Raw genomic sequence first — 15,674 nt, forward strand, 5'->3', positions numbered from 1 at the left:
GGGTTTCCCCACTATATATTTTTTCTTTTACAAGTTTTAGGGTGATTGGCATTTTTAATAACCGTTCATCTGCCCCGATCTAACGGTGATAATTAGACGGAACCAAATTGACGGAACCGGAACCGCGGGACCGGAACCAAAATTTGTGGGACCGGAACCTCAAATATAATTTACCAACATTATAAAAAACACCTCATATTTACACATATCTTAAATCTGCCCGGTGTAGACCAAAAAAAAAACCACCTCATATTATCAGTACTATCCGCTCGTCTCTCTCACAGCCGCTCAGCTCAGTCTCTCTCACTCTCTCCACAGCTGCGACTAGTACTGGCGTCGGGACGGAAGGGATGGCGAGGGGACGGCGACGGAGGAAGGGGCGATCCCCGCGACGGAAGGGATGGCGAGGGTTCGGCGGCGGCGGGTCTCTCCCGTCCATCTAATGGAGGGGAGGGGAAGGGGACGGACCAGCCTGCCCCGGCGATCCCCGCGACGCAGGTGACGGTGAGGGGACGGCGACGGAGTCCCGGCGATCCCCGTGACGGAGGGGACGGCGGCGGCGGGTCTCTCCCGGCCATCTAATGGAGGGGAGGGGAAGGGGACGGACCGGCCTGCCCCGTCGATCCCCGCGAGGCAGGGGCGGAGACGGCCGCCATCCGACGGAGGGGAGCCTGTCCCGGAGCCGCCGCCGCCACGGAGCCGCCGCCGCCACCGCGAGCCGCCGCCCTCCCCGTGGCGGGACTCACAGCCCCGGCCTGTCCTTCGAGCGTCGACACCCCCTCTCCTCCGCCGCGAGCCGCCACGCCCTGCTCCCGTCGCGGGACCCGTCTTGTCCGCCGACGAAGGGGATGGGATGGTGGGAAGCGCTTGTCGCCGCGGCTGAGGAGGGGAGGAGCGGCGGCAGCGACGTTTGTAGAGGCCGGAGAGGGAGGAGCGGCGGCTGCGGCGTGTAACGTGACCGGCGAGAAGAGAAGCGGTGGCGGCGGCGGGTGGCTGTCGGCCGACGGAGCTAGGGGAGGAAGGAGTGGGCGGCGGCCGCTTCGGCGCAACTTCACATGCCCGGTAAGGCATCGATCATTGCCAAAATGCCAGGTGACCTTAGTATAGCCTACTTCCGATGCCCTGTGCTTATCAGTATTTGATGTATCTCCAGTATTTGATTTATCTTCGGCGTTTCTTCTGATGCCCTGTGCTTATCAGGATACAGAAGGTATGATTGTTCTGATATCGTTAGCTACATGGGTGGTGTGAACTGTGGCAAAACGACAATGACAAGAATCTGAATGCACTTAAGAAGCATAATCTTGTAAGGTTGTCCTCCTCCGATAGTTCTTCCCCCTGTTCTTGAAATTTTCAATTTTGGACTAATATTCTCTGATGCTTCTGTTACTGAACTTTTGTAATTCTGTTTCTAGGTCCAGGCCACTGGTGAGGACTTTTCTGTTGAGCCATCTGATGAGAGGAGGCCGTTCAACTACACATTTTTACAGTATGTAAGACGGCAGGTGCATGTGTTTGATCTAAGGTAATGTATAGCTGTGACTGGAGCAAATATCTTACTATGCTTACCACATTACCGATGAACAGAAAAATCAGAAGCGGTATGGTGAAACAATAAAAATGCCTTCTAATGATGTTGGAACTTGTTCATTTGGCGTTTGTGAATAGTGATATAGTCAACCTTTATATACAATAACTGTGGTACTAATCATACTGATAACATCAGCCCTTATTATCAACTTGAAACTTATCGGAAGCCAGCTGATGATCACAAGGATTTTGTAACCTATAACATTGCTTAGAACTAGTAGCATAGAAATAACAAGTCAAAACAACTGGAAAATTGAAGAGAATTCTAATAAGATCATTCATCACCGTTTGAGCAACTTCAAACTTATCGGAAGCTTAAAAATAATAGGTGATGGTCACGAGAATTTTGTAAGCTATAACAGTTGCTTAGAAGTAGTAGCGTACAAATAATCAGTGAAAAACAACTGAAAATTGAAAAAAAAATGCTAATAAGATCATTCATCTCATTTAGAGACCACATCAAACTTCATGGTGTTGTGTACGGGCTGGTCTTTGTTTTTGATAGTTTGCGTATGCGTTTGCCGTCGGCAAGTCCAGCGGGAGTCTCGGTGGCAATTTCTTGTTCGACCGTATCGGTAGGAGTGTTAGTCTTTACTTTTCTCGGACGGCCACGTTTGCGCTTGGGTAGAGGAGGGCTGGTTTCCATGACGACGTCTTCCTTGGGTTTCTCGGAAACATTAGGATTGCTGATTTCCGTGATGTCGTCTTCCGCATCTTTAGGATCCTGTGCAATGCTGGCAGTATAGTTCTCTTTCTGTACAGCAGAAAGCGGTGTGTCAGTTGCATTCATGAAAAGTAGGAAATATGTGACATGAAACGTTGGCTGTGTAGCACTAACCGTTATAGATTTCTTGTAGGATTCTTTTCGAAGCGGGTTGCAATCTGAACGCAGCAGCCTTGAGCATATTTTGAAGCTAAAAATATCTATCAGCGCCTAAATTCGATACCGACGTAGATGTTAGCATAGCCTTGAAGGCACAGAAAATTAATGGGTGCAAATGAAATAGTTTTTTCACACTGACCTGCGTGAAATAATCCGTCATATCATTTCCGTCCCATGACAACATGTATTTCAACGTGTACGCCCCACAGGAGTGGCTGCAATGTAAAGTAAAATTTTGGTAATCTTGTGCAGGTGAGTAATAACTTAGCAAGCATCACATACCCATCCTTCTGTTGTGGTATGTTAGTATAGCATACGGTTTTCCACTTGGCAATATTGATCTGCTTAGACGTTGTTACCCAGCCAGTGTACACGGCTTCGTTAATGCACGACTGAATGGACAACACCTGATTTACAAATAGTTGTGTTAGTAATTTAGAAGTTCACGTGCCATGCGGTACTCACAGGCTTACCAGGTCTCTTTCCGACTGTTCGTCACGATATGCTTGGTGGGAGTTGAGGACCTGAACCTCTTCCTTGTCGAAATTAAAGACTAGTAGAAGCCAATGGGAATTATGTACATTGAGTGGGACACGCACCTGCCGAAAAATAAATGCAAGACTCGTAAGGGCTATTAGAAGCCAGGTTGATAGGACCGAGGAGATGAAATGTTTCATCTTGTTTGTGTTTACGAAATAAAAAATCCAGGAGATGTATGTACCATTCGGCGCCCTACAAATTTCTTCGCTATACGTTCAACCCAGCTTCTGGGTCTTTTTGGAGTTAAACCCTGATATTCCTGTATCAGCTTCCTGCTTTCTGCTGTTGTTAAGACTGATGCCGTAGCAGTCTCAGCATTGCTTATGTGTGCATATGCATCAATAACCTGCGAAAGTTGCATTTATGTAACATACGCCACAAGTTGGAATAATTCATAGAGGTTGCGGCATAAGGGGGCTCACCTGGTCGTAAAAGAATCCTTTGTTCACGCATGGCTTCAGCTGGTAGACTTTTAGGACACATTCTCCAATGTTGGCTACTTCAGCAAAATCGTAACTCTCGCGGAGGAAAAGTGCCACTTCCATGTCTTCATCTGTAATGTTGTAATCGTCGTCGAATATAGGCTTCCGCGGCTGTTTGCGTTTGTCACACTCCTTGTTTGGCACGACGTGCTTTGTGCTTTGTGTTCTAGCAGAAGTATCACTAAACATTGCCGTCGATGCTTGAGCCCGAGGATCTGGTCGCAAGTCATATTCTCCTCGATTGACTTGCTCCTACAAGCAAAAGTTGATCATTGATCAAGAATTTGTTTATTTTATCAATTTGTTTAGCCGTGATTATCACCTGGACGTATGTATCCTTTGATGCTGATGGTTGTGTATTTGTCCGAATTAGGAATTTCATTTCCTGTACAAAAGAACACATGTTATGCATACATAGTAAGATATATGGGAAATTTTGATGTTGCCGTATCGGTTACCTCGAGTTCTTTTTTGACGTCTCTAAGTTCGTCCTCCGCCTTTGACAGCCTAGGTTGTGCTCCATTGGTTCTCTTAATATCTATCAGCTCCTCATTTATGGCAATTAGTTTGGCGTCAAGTTTGTGCTCTATTTCCATTAGTTGCCTGCCTATCTTCTTCTCATGATGTGAAATGCGCTCGTCGACGGTTTGAAGTATCATATCCATCTGTGAAAAATAAAATAGCAACCCGTTGTGTACAAAGCTAAATGATTAAATTTCATGTATCCTTTCGGTGATATAGAAAATGAACCAAGGACTTACTTGTTGGCTACTAATAGTCTGACATTGTGGTTGTGCTCGATAGGTAACATCTTCATCCACGATTTTATTTGTGCAGGTAGCATGACCATTTGTAGTGTTTGTCGGTCCATTTGGCGCACAAATTTGTTTGGTAACCTTGCACAAGGTAGAATTCATCAGTCTTAAGAAACAAATAATCTTAAATATAAAAATCATGTGTAGAAAGGTACCACTCCTCGATCTAGATAGCCAGCACCATAAGCATCTGTTCTAAGTTTTGCATTGTCTTCATTCCAACGTGCCAGCAGCGGAGGTTGTATAGCAGAATAGATAACAGAGCCAGCACGGACATGCTCCCAGTACCAAACCTATAGCATACATTAGTTGATCAATGATAAAGAAGCATGCATCATGTCATTAATTGTAGAATGTTAAACTAGTGTTGTGGCACATACTTGCAGCAAAGGTAGATTTCCTTGAAGAGCCTGGTCATCGTCTTCATTAAACTTACAGATGCAACTAAACAAATGGTTCAATGTGAAAAATCCCCAGTTAAATTTGGGAATGTCTAGCACATTCTCAACAAGTTTTAAATATTTATTCTTAACGTAGCCCTTTGTTGTTGGTGCTAGAATAACGCCGATAGTGTACAACACAAATGTCCTGATGAAATGATCATCAGGAGTTTTGGATGCTATAATGAGTTTCTCAAGGTTAGAAATTGAAAGTTGCCCTCCAGTTCCATAAGCATCCAACATATTTTCGTCAAAAGGTTGTTGCATATGGACACTTATGTCTTTCCCTTCTATCGGAAGGTCCATTATTTGCTTTACATCTGTTAGAGTGATTGGAATGTCGGTACCACCGATGTAGATAGACTGCTTGTCACTGCTGTAGCGCTTGGCAAGCCTCACCATCATGGGACGTCGGAGTTGCACTGGGTGCATATGTGTGAGCCCTCCAAAACTGGTCTTTGATGAGATTGCTTCTTTGTGGGCTGGTGATAAACGTTTCATTGTGGTCCCGAACCTTCCCGGTGAGCATGCTATTTTCATTTGTGCATGTTTCTCAGAGATTTCCTGGTGCACAACATGAAATATGTGTTTAGTCCGAAAAACGTATCTATGTATGCAGATATTTCAATAAAAATGAGTAATAAAAACGTATCTTTTTGGAAAAACTAGATAGGTAGCAATGCTGGAGTGAGGCCATGGTTGACAAATGGTTGCACCATGGCATGCCTAGCACTGCTAGCCGTGAGATCTACAAGAAATATGTGGGGTAGACCATGCTCGGTTGCACCAGACACCCCAAATATAGGGTTTTTGCCCAAAACGGAACTTTTCGGAAAAACTATATAGGTAGCAATGCTGGAGTGAGGCCATGGTTGACAAATGGTTGCACCATGGCATGCCTAGCACTGCTAGCCGTGAGATCTACAAGAAATATGTGGGGTAGACCATGCTCGGTTGCACCAGACACCCCAAATATAGGGTTTTTGCCCAAAACGGAACTTTTTGGAAAAACTATATAGGTAGCAATGCTGGAGTGAGGCCATGGTTGACAAATGGTTGCACCATGGCATGCCTAGCACTGCTAGCCGTGAGATCTACAAGAAATATGTGGGGTAGACCATGCTCGGTTGCACCAGACACCCCAAATATAGGGTTTTTGCCCAAAACGGAACTTTTTGGGCAAATTAGATAGGTAGCAATGCTAGAGTGAGGCCATGGTTGACACATGGTTGCACCATGGCATGCCTCACACTGCTAGCCGTGAGATCTACAAGAAACATGTGGGGTAGACCATGCTCAGTTGCACCAGACACCCCAAATATAGGGTTTTTGCCCAAAACGGAACTTTCTGGGCAAATTAGATAGGTAGCAATGCTAGAGTGAGGCCATGGTTGACAAATGGTTGCACCATGGCATGCCTAGCACTGCTAGCCGTGAGATGTACAAGAAATATGTGGGGTAGACCATGCTCGGTTGCACCAGACACCCCAAAAATCGTCGATGGCCCTGCGCCGTTCTTCTTCTCCTCTGCCTTCCTCGCCGCCTTCTCGGCCCTCGCCGCCTTCCTCGCGGCGGACTCGGCGCGGCGCTTCTCGCGGCTCGCCTTCATCTTCGCCTTGAGCGCCGCCTTCTCCTACTCGACGCGCATCGCCTCGTCGCGCTCCGTGATGAGGAGGCGCTGCTCCAACTCCCGTCGCCGGCGCGCCTGCTCCTGCGTGATGACGGGCGGCGGCGGCGCGAGCATCTCCGCCTGCTCGCGGGTGTAGACGTCGTGGAAGTTCAACGACCGCCGGGAGCGGCCGAGCCGCCACGCGACGGCGTCGTAGGCGCGCGCCGCCTCGTGCGCCGTGTCGAATGTGCCGAGACGGATCCGCTCCTCGCCGGAGCGGATCTCCGCGTCGAATCGGCCGCTCGGCCGCGCGCGGACGCCGTGGTAGCCGGAGGATGGGCGGCGGCGCGGCGGCATCTTCGCGTCGTCGGGGAACGGCCGGAGGTGGAGCGGCGCGGGAGGGAGAGCGGCGGGGAGAGAGAGAGGCGCGGGAGGAAGACGCGTGGGAGGAGTGTCAGTTGACGCTTCGAGCGTGTCGTCTATATAGCGCGCGGCGGACGCGGCAGATTTCCCGCGCGGAATAGCGCAAACGCGGACGCGCGGCAAACTTTTTAGCGCGCGCGCTTTTTTCCCGCGTCCGCTGGAGCTGCGCGCGAGCGCCCGCGCGCGCCTAACCGGCGGTTTTTTTGCCGCGCGGGGCATATAGCGCGCCTGTTGGAGATGCTCTTAGGGTTTTTTTTCGATGTCTTTAACTATGCAAATTATATTTTCATGTTATAAAATAGGGAATTCGAGCAAAAAATGCGTCGTGTCACTGAAGTCATCTCCGACGCAAACAGACGCGACGACGGCGTCCAAACCACAGTCTCCGAAATTACGGGGATTTAAGCTACCGGCTAAAAAAAAATGGACCGAACCTACTCCTAAATTACAGGGAGGACAAAAAAAATTGGACCGAACCTACCGGCTAAATTGCAGGGATTTAATTTTGAAAACAAGATTATCTTCTCCAAGAAAACAACGTTTATTATCCCGTGATTAACTACCAAATTCAACTGATTCACCCCTATATGAAACATATTCACGCCACGCCCGCCCTATACGAACTCCTCCCGTCTCTGCCGCCTGCGCCTCCCGTCTCGATCCGTCGCCTGCGCCTCCCGTCTCGATCCGTCGCCTGCGCCTCCCGTCTCGATCCGTCTCTGGTACTAAACTCCGCCGTCTCATCGATCTTTGTTTTACTTGCTTCGCTTGTTGCTATGATCGGTTGTATGCCTAGAGCTGGATATATATCCAAGATCCATATGGACATGAATCCGCCTGTAAGCCAGCGGGAAAATGCGAACGTATGTACGCATGCAAAACTCAAAACGCGTATGCCTCCAGATTTCTTTCTTTTTTAATTGTTTTTTATCGCGATCTGATAACAAGCCCTGTACTACAAACCCAATTAATACCAGTTTAATGTTTTGTTTTGAAATTTTCATCGGGTGTATAGGATCCCCACCTGAATTTAATTGCAGTCCAACCTGTCTTACGTCTCAGAATTATTGTTACAGTATAATGCACTACTTCCTCCGTTCGGATTAAATTGACGTGAGTTGTACAGAGAAAGTTGCCTACACACGTACATGCCTGGCGTCAATTAATAAAGAACAGAGGTAGTAGATTTTAAATTCATATAGGATGTGTGGTGCCAGGAGTTTTTCTCCCTTTAACTTCGAACCTTTGTACAAATAATTGACTACAACTTTCATACTATGCTCCTTGACTATTGGTTTGCGTGCCGTAGGGAACATGGATGCAAATAAAGCACACCAGGAGATGGAGAACAAGATTCAACAGGAGCGCCAGATGGTGGATGACAACATTAAGAAAGAACGTGCTGCATTAGATAAGTTTATAAGGGAGGAACGGGAGAAGCTGTTTGGTGACTTGAAGGTCGTTTATGGGGAGATAGACAAGAAAATGCAACTTGAACGTGAAGAAATGGATAAACAACTGAAGATACAGCGTGCCAGGATGAACCAGAATTTGAAGATACAGCGTGCCAGCATTATTTTTAAATTAATTTTAATACTTTACTATGCTTTTCGCCAGGATGGTGATGATGGGTCGAATGATGAAGCCCCTTTTGGTGCCTGCCTAGATGTTGGTCAGAGTGGGAAGGACGAAGATAGATCGTCGCCATGACCGAATATTATGTGTGCTTTTCATTTAAAATGATGAAGCCCCTTTTGGGTTGAATTATAGTGTCCGAAAGTCTTTTTGGCTTTCACTTAGGTGCCACTTTGGCCGTTAGAAGAGCAAATTTGCTCCTCTAAAGGTTTTTTTGCCTTTGGGTTACAGTCTTACAGATGCTCTTATTTGAAGACTCGAATAGTCAATTTATTTTGCATGAAATAGTCAATTTATTTTGCATGAATGAGCAGAGTACTACACTTGTGAAGTCTAGAAACAAATGCATGAATGAGTTACGTCTTGTTGGGCTTACTGAATGATGAGTAAAATGCAGTTATCAACCTGTATACAGTTACTAGTATATCAGTAATAAACAAGATTGCAGCGCTTCCGTTTCTACAGAAACATGCGGCTAAAAAGACGAAAGAACCGCAAATAGGCCGTTTTGAGACTGCCCGAGGAAATGAAGCAAACCATCACGATAAACAGGTACTTCAGCCAAACATGAACAAGACCACTCAATTTCAGCAAAATAGTACTAGATGCAGCAAGTCTTGTCAGACATGGTTGATACAGCAAACATTCTAATGGTGCAAAAGAGCAGGTTTTTGCTTGTGGCCGGATTGAACAAGAAAACGATAATCCAGCAAGCATTTATCAACACCAGAAACCTCCAAAGTGCTTAATTAAACAGTTTCAAAGTAGCGACCACAACAGTACGCGTACTAGAAGATTGCTATCGAAATCCAAGACCATCGGTTTCTGTTACACCCCAAGAACAGCTGGCGCATCAGACAAGTGTCTGGATTCAGCTTACTGTCCTTCTCCAGATTCTTTCGGAGCTGGGGCTTCCTTGATCTCATCACCACCATCTTCCTGCAAGAGTTGGAAAGAGTAGGATTCTTCACCCAGGCTGTCCAGCTCTGATATAGCCTCATCAAAGGCCTGCGACACAAAGGAAAGTACATTTGAGCAAATTCATAAATCACAAGTATATCAAAAGTGGAAGTAATAGAATGTACTAAGTTGCAAATGGCAAGTATAATTAACACATTTCAAGTCCATACGTGAAGGATATGTCGATTTTATATGACATATTACTTGTGGAAGAACAATACTGCATCAGTTACCCTCATGTATGCAGTGATACTAGCAAGTAAGGATCAATGGGTAAAATACAAATCAACAGTTCTCACATATCTCCTTTTTTAGTTCTCACTTCAGTTAAATGTAGGTAGCATAACACAGATCAAGAGGAATTATTTACGGGCCATGTGAAATTCAATCAACATAGTACACCTGAGAAACCACTACAAGATGATTGAGTTCAGATAATATTACTGCAGACATAGGGACACGTCAATTCAGTCAAATAAAATTGGCGTTGAAGCAGACTGCGCAAAGTATTAATTTACGATTTGTCAGATACACATACACAATCCATGATAAATGGCAATATGTAGTGCATCTTCAGATTATGCAGTTCATTAAGTTCTCAGATATGAAAGAAATGCAAGTTTCCTAGCAAAGTATATGCTTCCAAGACGAAGACAAATTGAAGTAATTAGGGAGTTTTACACAAGCAGAATGAGTGTTCCCCACAAGCCTAGATGCTGAAAGTGGATTTGGTTTCCTGCAACTTCATTTTCCAAGCAGAATGAGTTATTGAAATTAAAATTTACGCAAGATGCTTCCACCTATACAGAGATAACATGTTTTCTTTTTATTTTTTCTTGAAATCACTGACAAGTTGATAGAAAGTGAAGCACAAAGATCAGACAAGAATAATACCTCTACAATCTGACTTCAAATGCACCCGTCATAAAGCTTCTTCTCGCAGCTTGTTGTCCTACACAACAGAAGCAACCATTAATGGCACACACCACATTAATGACTAATGCACACACACGAAACAAGATCAGATATATTTTGAGTTTCGATATATTTTCTACCTCTTTCAACTTTTTGCATGTACGAACATTGTGACCCTCGTCCCCGCAATAGCCACATTTGCCCTTTGATCTTGGCTTCTTCATCTTTGCCTGCAGCCTTTTCTTCGGCGCACCTCGGCCTTGCACACACAAGGGATCCAGAACCTTCCCCAAATCCCCAGGAACAGTTTGCTCAGTTAGAGGCAGCACCGGGCCAAACCTAATAGATTCATTCTGACCACTAGTTGATTCCATGCTGTCGTCTGGTGCTTTCAGAACCATCTCAAGACGATGGTACGCCTCGTCCGACTGACATGCCCTGAAACATGCCGCGTGACTCAATTTCCGCAACTCACGGTACCTCATCAGGCTTTTCGAATAGTCATACATGCCACTATTTCTGCTCGGAAGAGGGTATGCAGACCTTGCACTCATCGTCCACCTGGTGGGAACACAGCACCTAGGAAGTTCTTTTGCTTTAATTGTTCCTAATACGTACAGTATGTGGGAGCATGGTGTGCCTACGCATTCCAGCTTACGGCAAGAGCAACTGATCCTGTACGGAGAGCCTTCTTTCTCCACAGAGCGCACTTCAAACTTCTTCTCTCTTCTATCTTTCTTAGCCACAACAAACGTAACCAAGTCGGATCCATCTAGGTCACTTCCATCTAGTATATTGCTCATAAAACATTTGCTGACAGCATCTAAGCTATATCTGACCAACTTAAACACACTAGATGTGAAAACCATTGCAGCGTGTACCTCAAGACTTGAAGCATCCGGCTCTGTATATGGAACGGACTGCAAGGACACGATGTTTAGGACCGTCTCATTCAAGCGTCGTGTCGAAAGACAACGCTCATAATGCTCTAGCATTTTAAATAATGTCATCTGCGAACTAAGATGCGTATGAAGGACAGAGTTTAAGCTCTCGCTCCGCTGATTACTGCTCAATCCTAAGAAACAACGGCCCGCCAGATATGGGGCACACCACAGCTTCCTCATCTGATACATCTGATGCAGCCACGACTCCTCACTTGTTACTTTATTCCTTTCCAAGAAATCTAGCCATTTGCTCTCATGCTCGGTAATGGAAGAGGAATCATATATGAAAGATCTGAATTCCTCCTTAACCTTGTCATCACTAAGATGACGTACAATGTTCTGCTGAATGTGCCATACACACAGCCTATGGTTCGAGTCGGACCAGATCACCCTGATTGCTCTCTGCATTGCAAGGTCCCCGTCGGTGATCACAGATATTGGGTGCTTCTGGGACATGGCTTCACTGAAAACCTCCAGCATCCACTCGTACGCCTCCGTCGTCTCATGGGAAATAATACCACATCCAAAAATAACAGTGCTGCGGTGGTGATTCAACCCAACAAACGGCACAAATGGCAGATTGTACTTATTGGTCCTGTAGGTGCTGTCGAAAACAACAACATCGCCGAAAGCCTTGTAGTCAAGCCGGGATTGACTATCACACCAGAACAGTCCCTTCAGATGATCATCTTTATCAACCAGGTATCTGAAGAAAAAACCTGGATCTCTCTCTTCACGCGCCATCATGTGACGGATCACAGTTTGAGCATCACCGTCAGCAACTGTTTCCTGCTTGTACTGATGGCAGAAATTATAAATGTCCCTTGTCGTGCATCCAACCTTATCGAAACCACCGCATTGCATGCGCAATACATCCATGATTTTGTGTTTGCGGATCCCAGCAGTTTCCATCTCTATAATGTCCGCTTTCTGCTCGGCGCTGATTCTTCTGTGTGAACGTAGCAGGCAAGCAATATCCCCTGGGGCCAGTTTATGCGTGTGTACATCGATAAAATCCTTCACAAACCACTGCCCTGTTTCCTCGGCTCTTGCGATGACCAGTTTGGCTTTACACCCAACACGAGTGATATTCCGTGGCCTCCTCTTCATATCTGCTCTCTTCCTCTTCATGTGCTTCTCTTCACGACAACCTTCGCGACTACACACAAATTTCCTCAAAATTATCTCCTTGTTGGCTTCATCCCACTCAACGTAGCTTCTCCGCACGCTAAATCCTTTCTCAAGAGCATAACTGTTGTAGAAATTGAATCCGTCTTCCTCGCTAACAAACGTCTTGATAACGATCTCATGGTACTCTTTACAATCCCCGCTCATATCAGCCATATCTTCCTGCATATCACATACAAACTAACAATTCATATTTTTAATCACGGTACAAGTATAAAGCAGAAAAGACCGAGGACAATATTATACGTGAATCATTAACGATTTAAAAAAGATTGTATGTACAACTAGTCCTTACCTCATTATATACTACGATATAGAATGGTTAAGTTCATAGCTATAATGGTACCAGTCAAACAAAGCATCCGAGGCCATACACTTGCCATAAATATACAACTAGCCCTACCAGCAATATTGTATCTAGTGGTGAACATGTAATAGCAAGAAGCAACCAGGTTCAGTTTCATGCCAAACTGTTGATCATCTATTAAAAACTGGACTCTCGTATAGTTGATTACAGTATCGCGTTATCTTGCTGATTTATTTGCTGCTCATATATCTGAGCACATGGGTAAGCTGATACAGTGATACTTACGGTACTTTTCATGCATATTTGGAGAAAGCAGCATCAGACTGCAAGCTCAACAGATTCAGAACACTATGTATAAAAATGGAAGACTTGTCTTGGCGGGACTCAGCTAAAGCACAGTACCAAAATAAAACTTACACTGTTACACACTATGTACCAGGTAGGACTTTAAAAATCTAGATATTGTGTTAATATAATTAACAATCTATAATTGCAACAGAAAAAGAAAAAACACTCGCAAAGCTGACACCAAGTTTCAGACTTCAGAGAACAAATGGGTGCACTTGCATGGCAAGAAGCAAGCAGGTTCAGTTTCAGCAGATGTTGTACACAGCAGATAGCTAAAGCATTGACAGACGGTGCCCGGAGAGGTCAAAGCTAATCAAACAGCGGAAAATGATAGGGCTTAGTTCAAGGATTAAGCCAATGTATCAATATTGAAGGACGCCAACACACGATCATTCTTGTCACCATTACCACATGGGCAGGCACCAGATCTTGAGACCCTTACATTAGTAGTATAGATTTACTCAGTAATGCGCGTCGACCGGCCAACCGATCCAATGCTACAAGAGACTCCTTTGATGATACTTTGTGTGCAAATTTTAATACTGTGGTTCCGCAGTGAAGAACAAAGCAATGTGCTGGCTCAATTTTAATACTTTGTGAAGAACAAAGCAATGTGCTGGATCAATTTTAACAAAGCAATCTTAATACTTTGTGTGCAAATTTTATGAATCGGAGCTTACCGACGTCCACAGAAGCGATGCTCCCGGCGATCCCAGCGAAGCTCCGGCTGATTCCCGATACCGAGGGGATGGGCCAGTGACTCCCCCGGCGATCCCCGTGACGGAGGGGAGGGGGTGGCGACGGAGATGAAGGGGCAGTGAATCTCCAGGCGATCCCCGCGACGGAGGAAGGGGCGGCGGCGGCGGCTCTCGGCTGCGGCGGACAAGACGGGTCCCGCGACGGGAGCAGGGCGTGGCGGCTCGCGGCGGAGGAGAGGGGGTGTCGACGCTCGAAGGACAGGCCGGGGCTGTGAGTCCCGCGACGGGGGAGGGGCGGCGGCTCGCGGTGGCGGCGGCTCGCGGTGGCGGCGGCGGCTGGGCGGCGGAGGCTGCGGGGCGGCGGCGGCTCCGGGGCGGCGGCGGCGGCTGAGGGGCGGCGGCTGTCTCTCTGGAAGACGAGTCAACTCGTTTCTGTTCTGGCCCGTTTTTCCTTTTCTATCCCTTTTGATTTTGGTTTCATACAGATTCAATGAGTTGGAGTTTAAAAGGTGCTTTCAGAATTATCGTAATATTGTAGAAGTTACAGAAAAAGTTATCACTGATTTAATCAACGGTCAAGATAAATTAGATTAGACGGAACCACATTTTAGTTAGACGGAACCAAAGTTCCGTGCCAATCACCGTAAAAGAGCTTTTTCTTTTTATTTATAAATGAAAAGAGAGTTATTTACAAGAGTTGCTTGAGAACATCAACTTAACAAAATAAAGCAAAAGGAGGGCTAAGAATAAAACTTATCTAAAACATTCCACCCAGGTGGCTAAGCCATGATAGGATTTCCATTTGGCCTTATGAATAAGAAGGGCCATTTCATCTCTACATTTCTTCCGGCATCTATAGAGGTTTGGGGACACAACCTTAAAGATGTAGTCATTTCCGACAGTCTAGATTGCCCAAGTGATCAACATGATGATCTTCATAAAGAAAGGCCTATCAATTGTTGATTTGAGACTGATCATGGTACCCTGGAAATCCAGAGGCCCTTGAACTGATGGAATCCACGATGGACATAGATATTGCCAACATATATAGAATAGCAAACGGACGTTGAAAAAACAAGTGATCCTGGACTCAAGCTGCTGAAGACCACTCATCACATAGGAGCAATCCTCAAGCATGAAAATTTTCCTCTGTAATTAATAAAGCCCTTGTGTTTAGCCTGTTATGAGTTAATGAGTTATCAACCACAAGAATACCTTACATCACTTCCCTTTAATCGGAGCTCATCTAGCTTTCTGGAAGCATCGATCAATTGTGGGGGTCTTGAAGGAGACGGCACACAAAAGAGGAACATGTATCTTTCTAGACGATGTATGGATCTCCAAGCCACTAGTAGCTGAATAATGCATTGCTCTACGTGCATGATGAGAGCTTGAAACCTCTGTAGCCAGCGGCCGGCCGTGGGCTTTCGACGTGTACGTCTTTCCCCGGAAACGAGATGCTGTCTCACCAGATCAGATACCAGTGCCTACCTGCATATGCGATGGAAAGCGACGAATAATGGTTAGGTACCCTAATTAAGCTCACAAATTTCCATTCATTAGTACAAGGTTTGTGAACAACAAAGAGCCAACAGGCGCAGCGCATATAAAAACATAATGAAAAGCGAATCATTGATACGTACCTCCGGAAATATGGCCGAATTCCTTGCCACAATAACTTCAGAGTTCAGACTTCACCACCACGAATCAGGGGTCGATGCATCAAAGCACGTCACCGTTACATCACGGCACCAATAATACATGCATAATGCAGCACAAATGATGGACCTTGGATTAATCCAGCTAGGAGGGAAATGATATTTTTTGAAAGCTTGGCGTCATGCTCTTTTCTTTTTAGCTGTAATTTGCGTGTGTTTTCCCTCGATCGCACCTGGCC

General features: G+C 45.7%; 2 protein-coding genes and 1 long non-coding RNA gene across 4 annotated transcripts; 1 reads left to right on the top strand and 2 right to left on the bottom strand.

Moving 5' to 3' along the window:
* The first annotated feature begins 976 nt into the window (after nt 1-976).
* Nucleotides 977-1,968, top strand: LOC124673061. 2 transcript variants are annotated; one of them, XR_006992743.1, is made up of 3 exons: nt 977-1,062; nt 1,201-1,311; nt 1,416-1,967. It is a non-coding gene; the product is annotated as an uncharacterized LOC124673061 (long non-coding RNA). The 2 variants fall into 2 exon arrangements; XR_006992744.1 differs by having other exon boundaries at nt 1,003-1,092; nt 1,416-1,968.
* An 88-nt stretch (nt 1,969-2,056) lies between these two features.
* Nucleotides 2,057-4,723, bottom strand: LOC124671416. Its single transcript, XM_047207789.1, has 11 exons — nt 4,466-4,723; nt 4,257-4,391; nt 3,954-4,160; nt 3,818-3,880; nt 3,436-3,747; nt 3,195-3,359; nt 2,947-3,072; nt 2,756-2,880; nt 2,613-2,688; nt 2,429-2,524; nt 2,057-2,344 (listed from the first exon to the last, which is right to left on the bottom strand). The coding sequence occupies exons 3-11, from the start codon at nt 4,158-4,160 to the stop codon at nt 2,057-2,059; spliced, it is 1,458 nt and encodes a 485-aa protein (XP_047063745.1). The 5' UTR covers nt 4,257-4,391; nt 4,466-4,723.
* A 4,250-nt stretch (nt 4,724-8,973) lies between these two features.
* LOC124673060 (protein FAR1-RELATED SEQUENCE 5-like) lies at nt 8,974-13,916 on the bottom strand. The gene is made up of 4 exons (XM_047209193.1): nt 13,760-13,916; nt 10,433-12,586; nt 10,272-10,329; nt 8,974-9,425 (listed from the first exon to the last, which is right to left on the bottom strand). Exons 2-3 carry the CDS (start codon nt 12,578-12,580, stop codon nt 10,300-10,302), a joined length of 2,178 nt encoding a protein of 725 aa, XP_047065149.1. The 5' UTR covers nt 12,581-12,586; nt 13,760-13,916; the 3' UTR covers nt 8,974-9,425; nt 10,272-10,299.
* Between the last annotated feature and the right edge of the window lie 1,758 nt (nt 13,917-15,674).

The sequence above is a fragment of the Lolium rigidum genome, chromosome 7 (assembly GCF_022539505.1).
Source record: "Lolium rigidum isolate FL_2022 chromosome 7, APGP_CSIRO_Lrig_0.1, whole genome shotgun sequence".
NCBI classification, from domain to species: domain Eukaryota; kingdom Viridiplantae; phylum Streptophyta; class Magnoliopsida; order Poales; family Poaceae; genus Lolium; species Lolium rigidum.

Coding starts and splice junctions, on each gene's coding strand:
- LOC124671416 (XM_047207789.1), bottom strand. CDS start 4,160: ATGGATATGATACTTCAAACCGTCGACGAGCGCATTTCACATCATGAG. Junction 3,073..3,194: donor AATTTGTAGGGCGCCGAATG/GTACATACATCT, acceptor ATTTTTCGGCAG/GTGCGTGTCCCACTCAATGT. Junction 2,881..2,946: donor AACAGTCGGAAAGAGACCTG/GTAAGCCTGTGA, acceptor TTTGTAAATCAG/GTGTTGTCCATTCAGTCGTG.
- LOC124673060 (XM_047209193.1), bottom strand. CDS start 12,580: ATGGCTGATATGAGCGGGGATTGTAAAGAGTACCATGAGATCGTTATC. Junction 10,330..10,432: donor CATGCAAAAAGTTGAAAGAG/GTAGAAAATATA, acceptor TCTGTTGTGTAG/GACAACAAGCTGCGAGAAGA.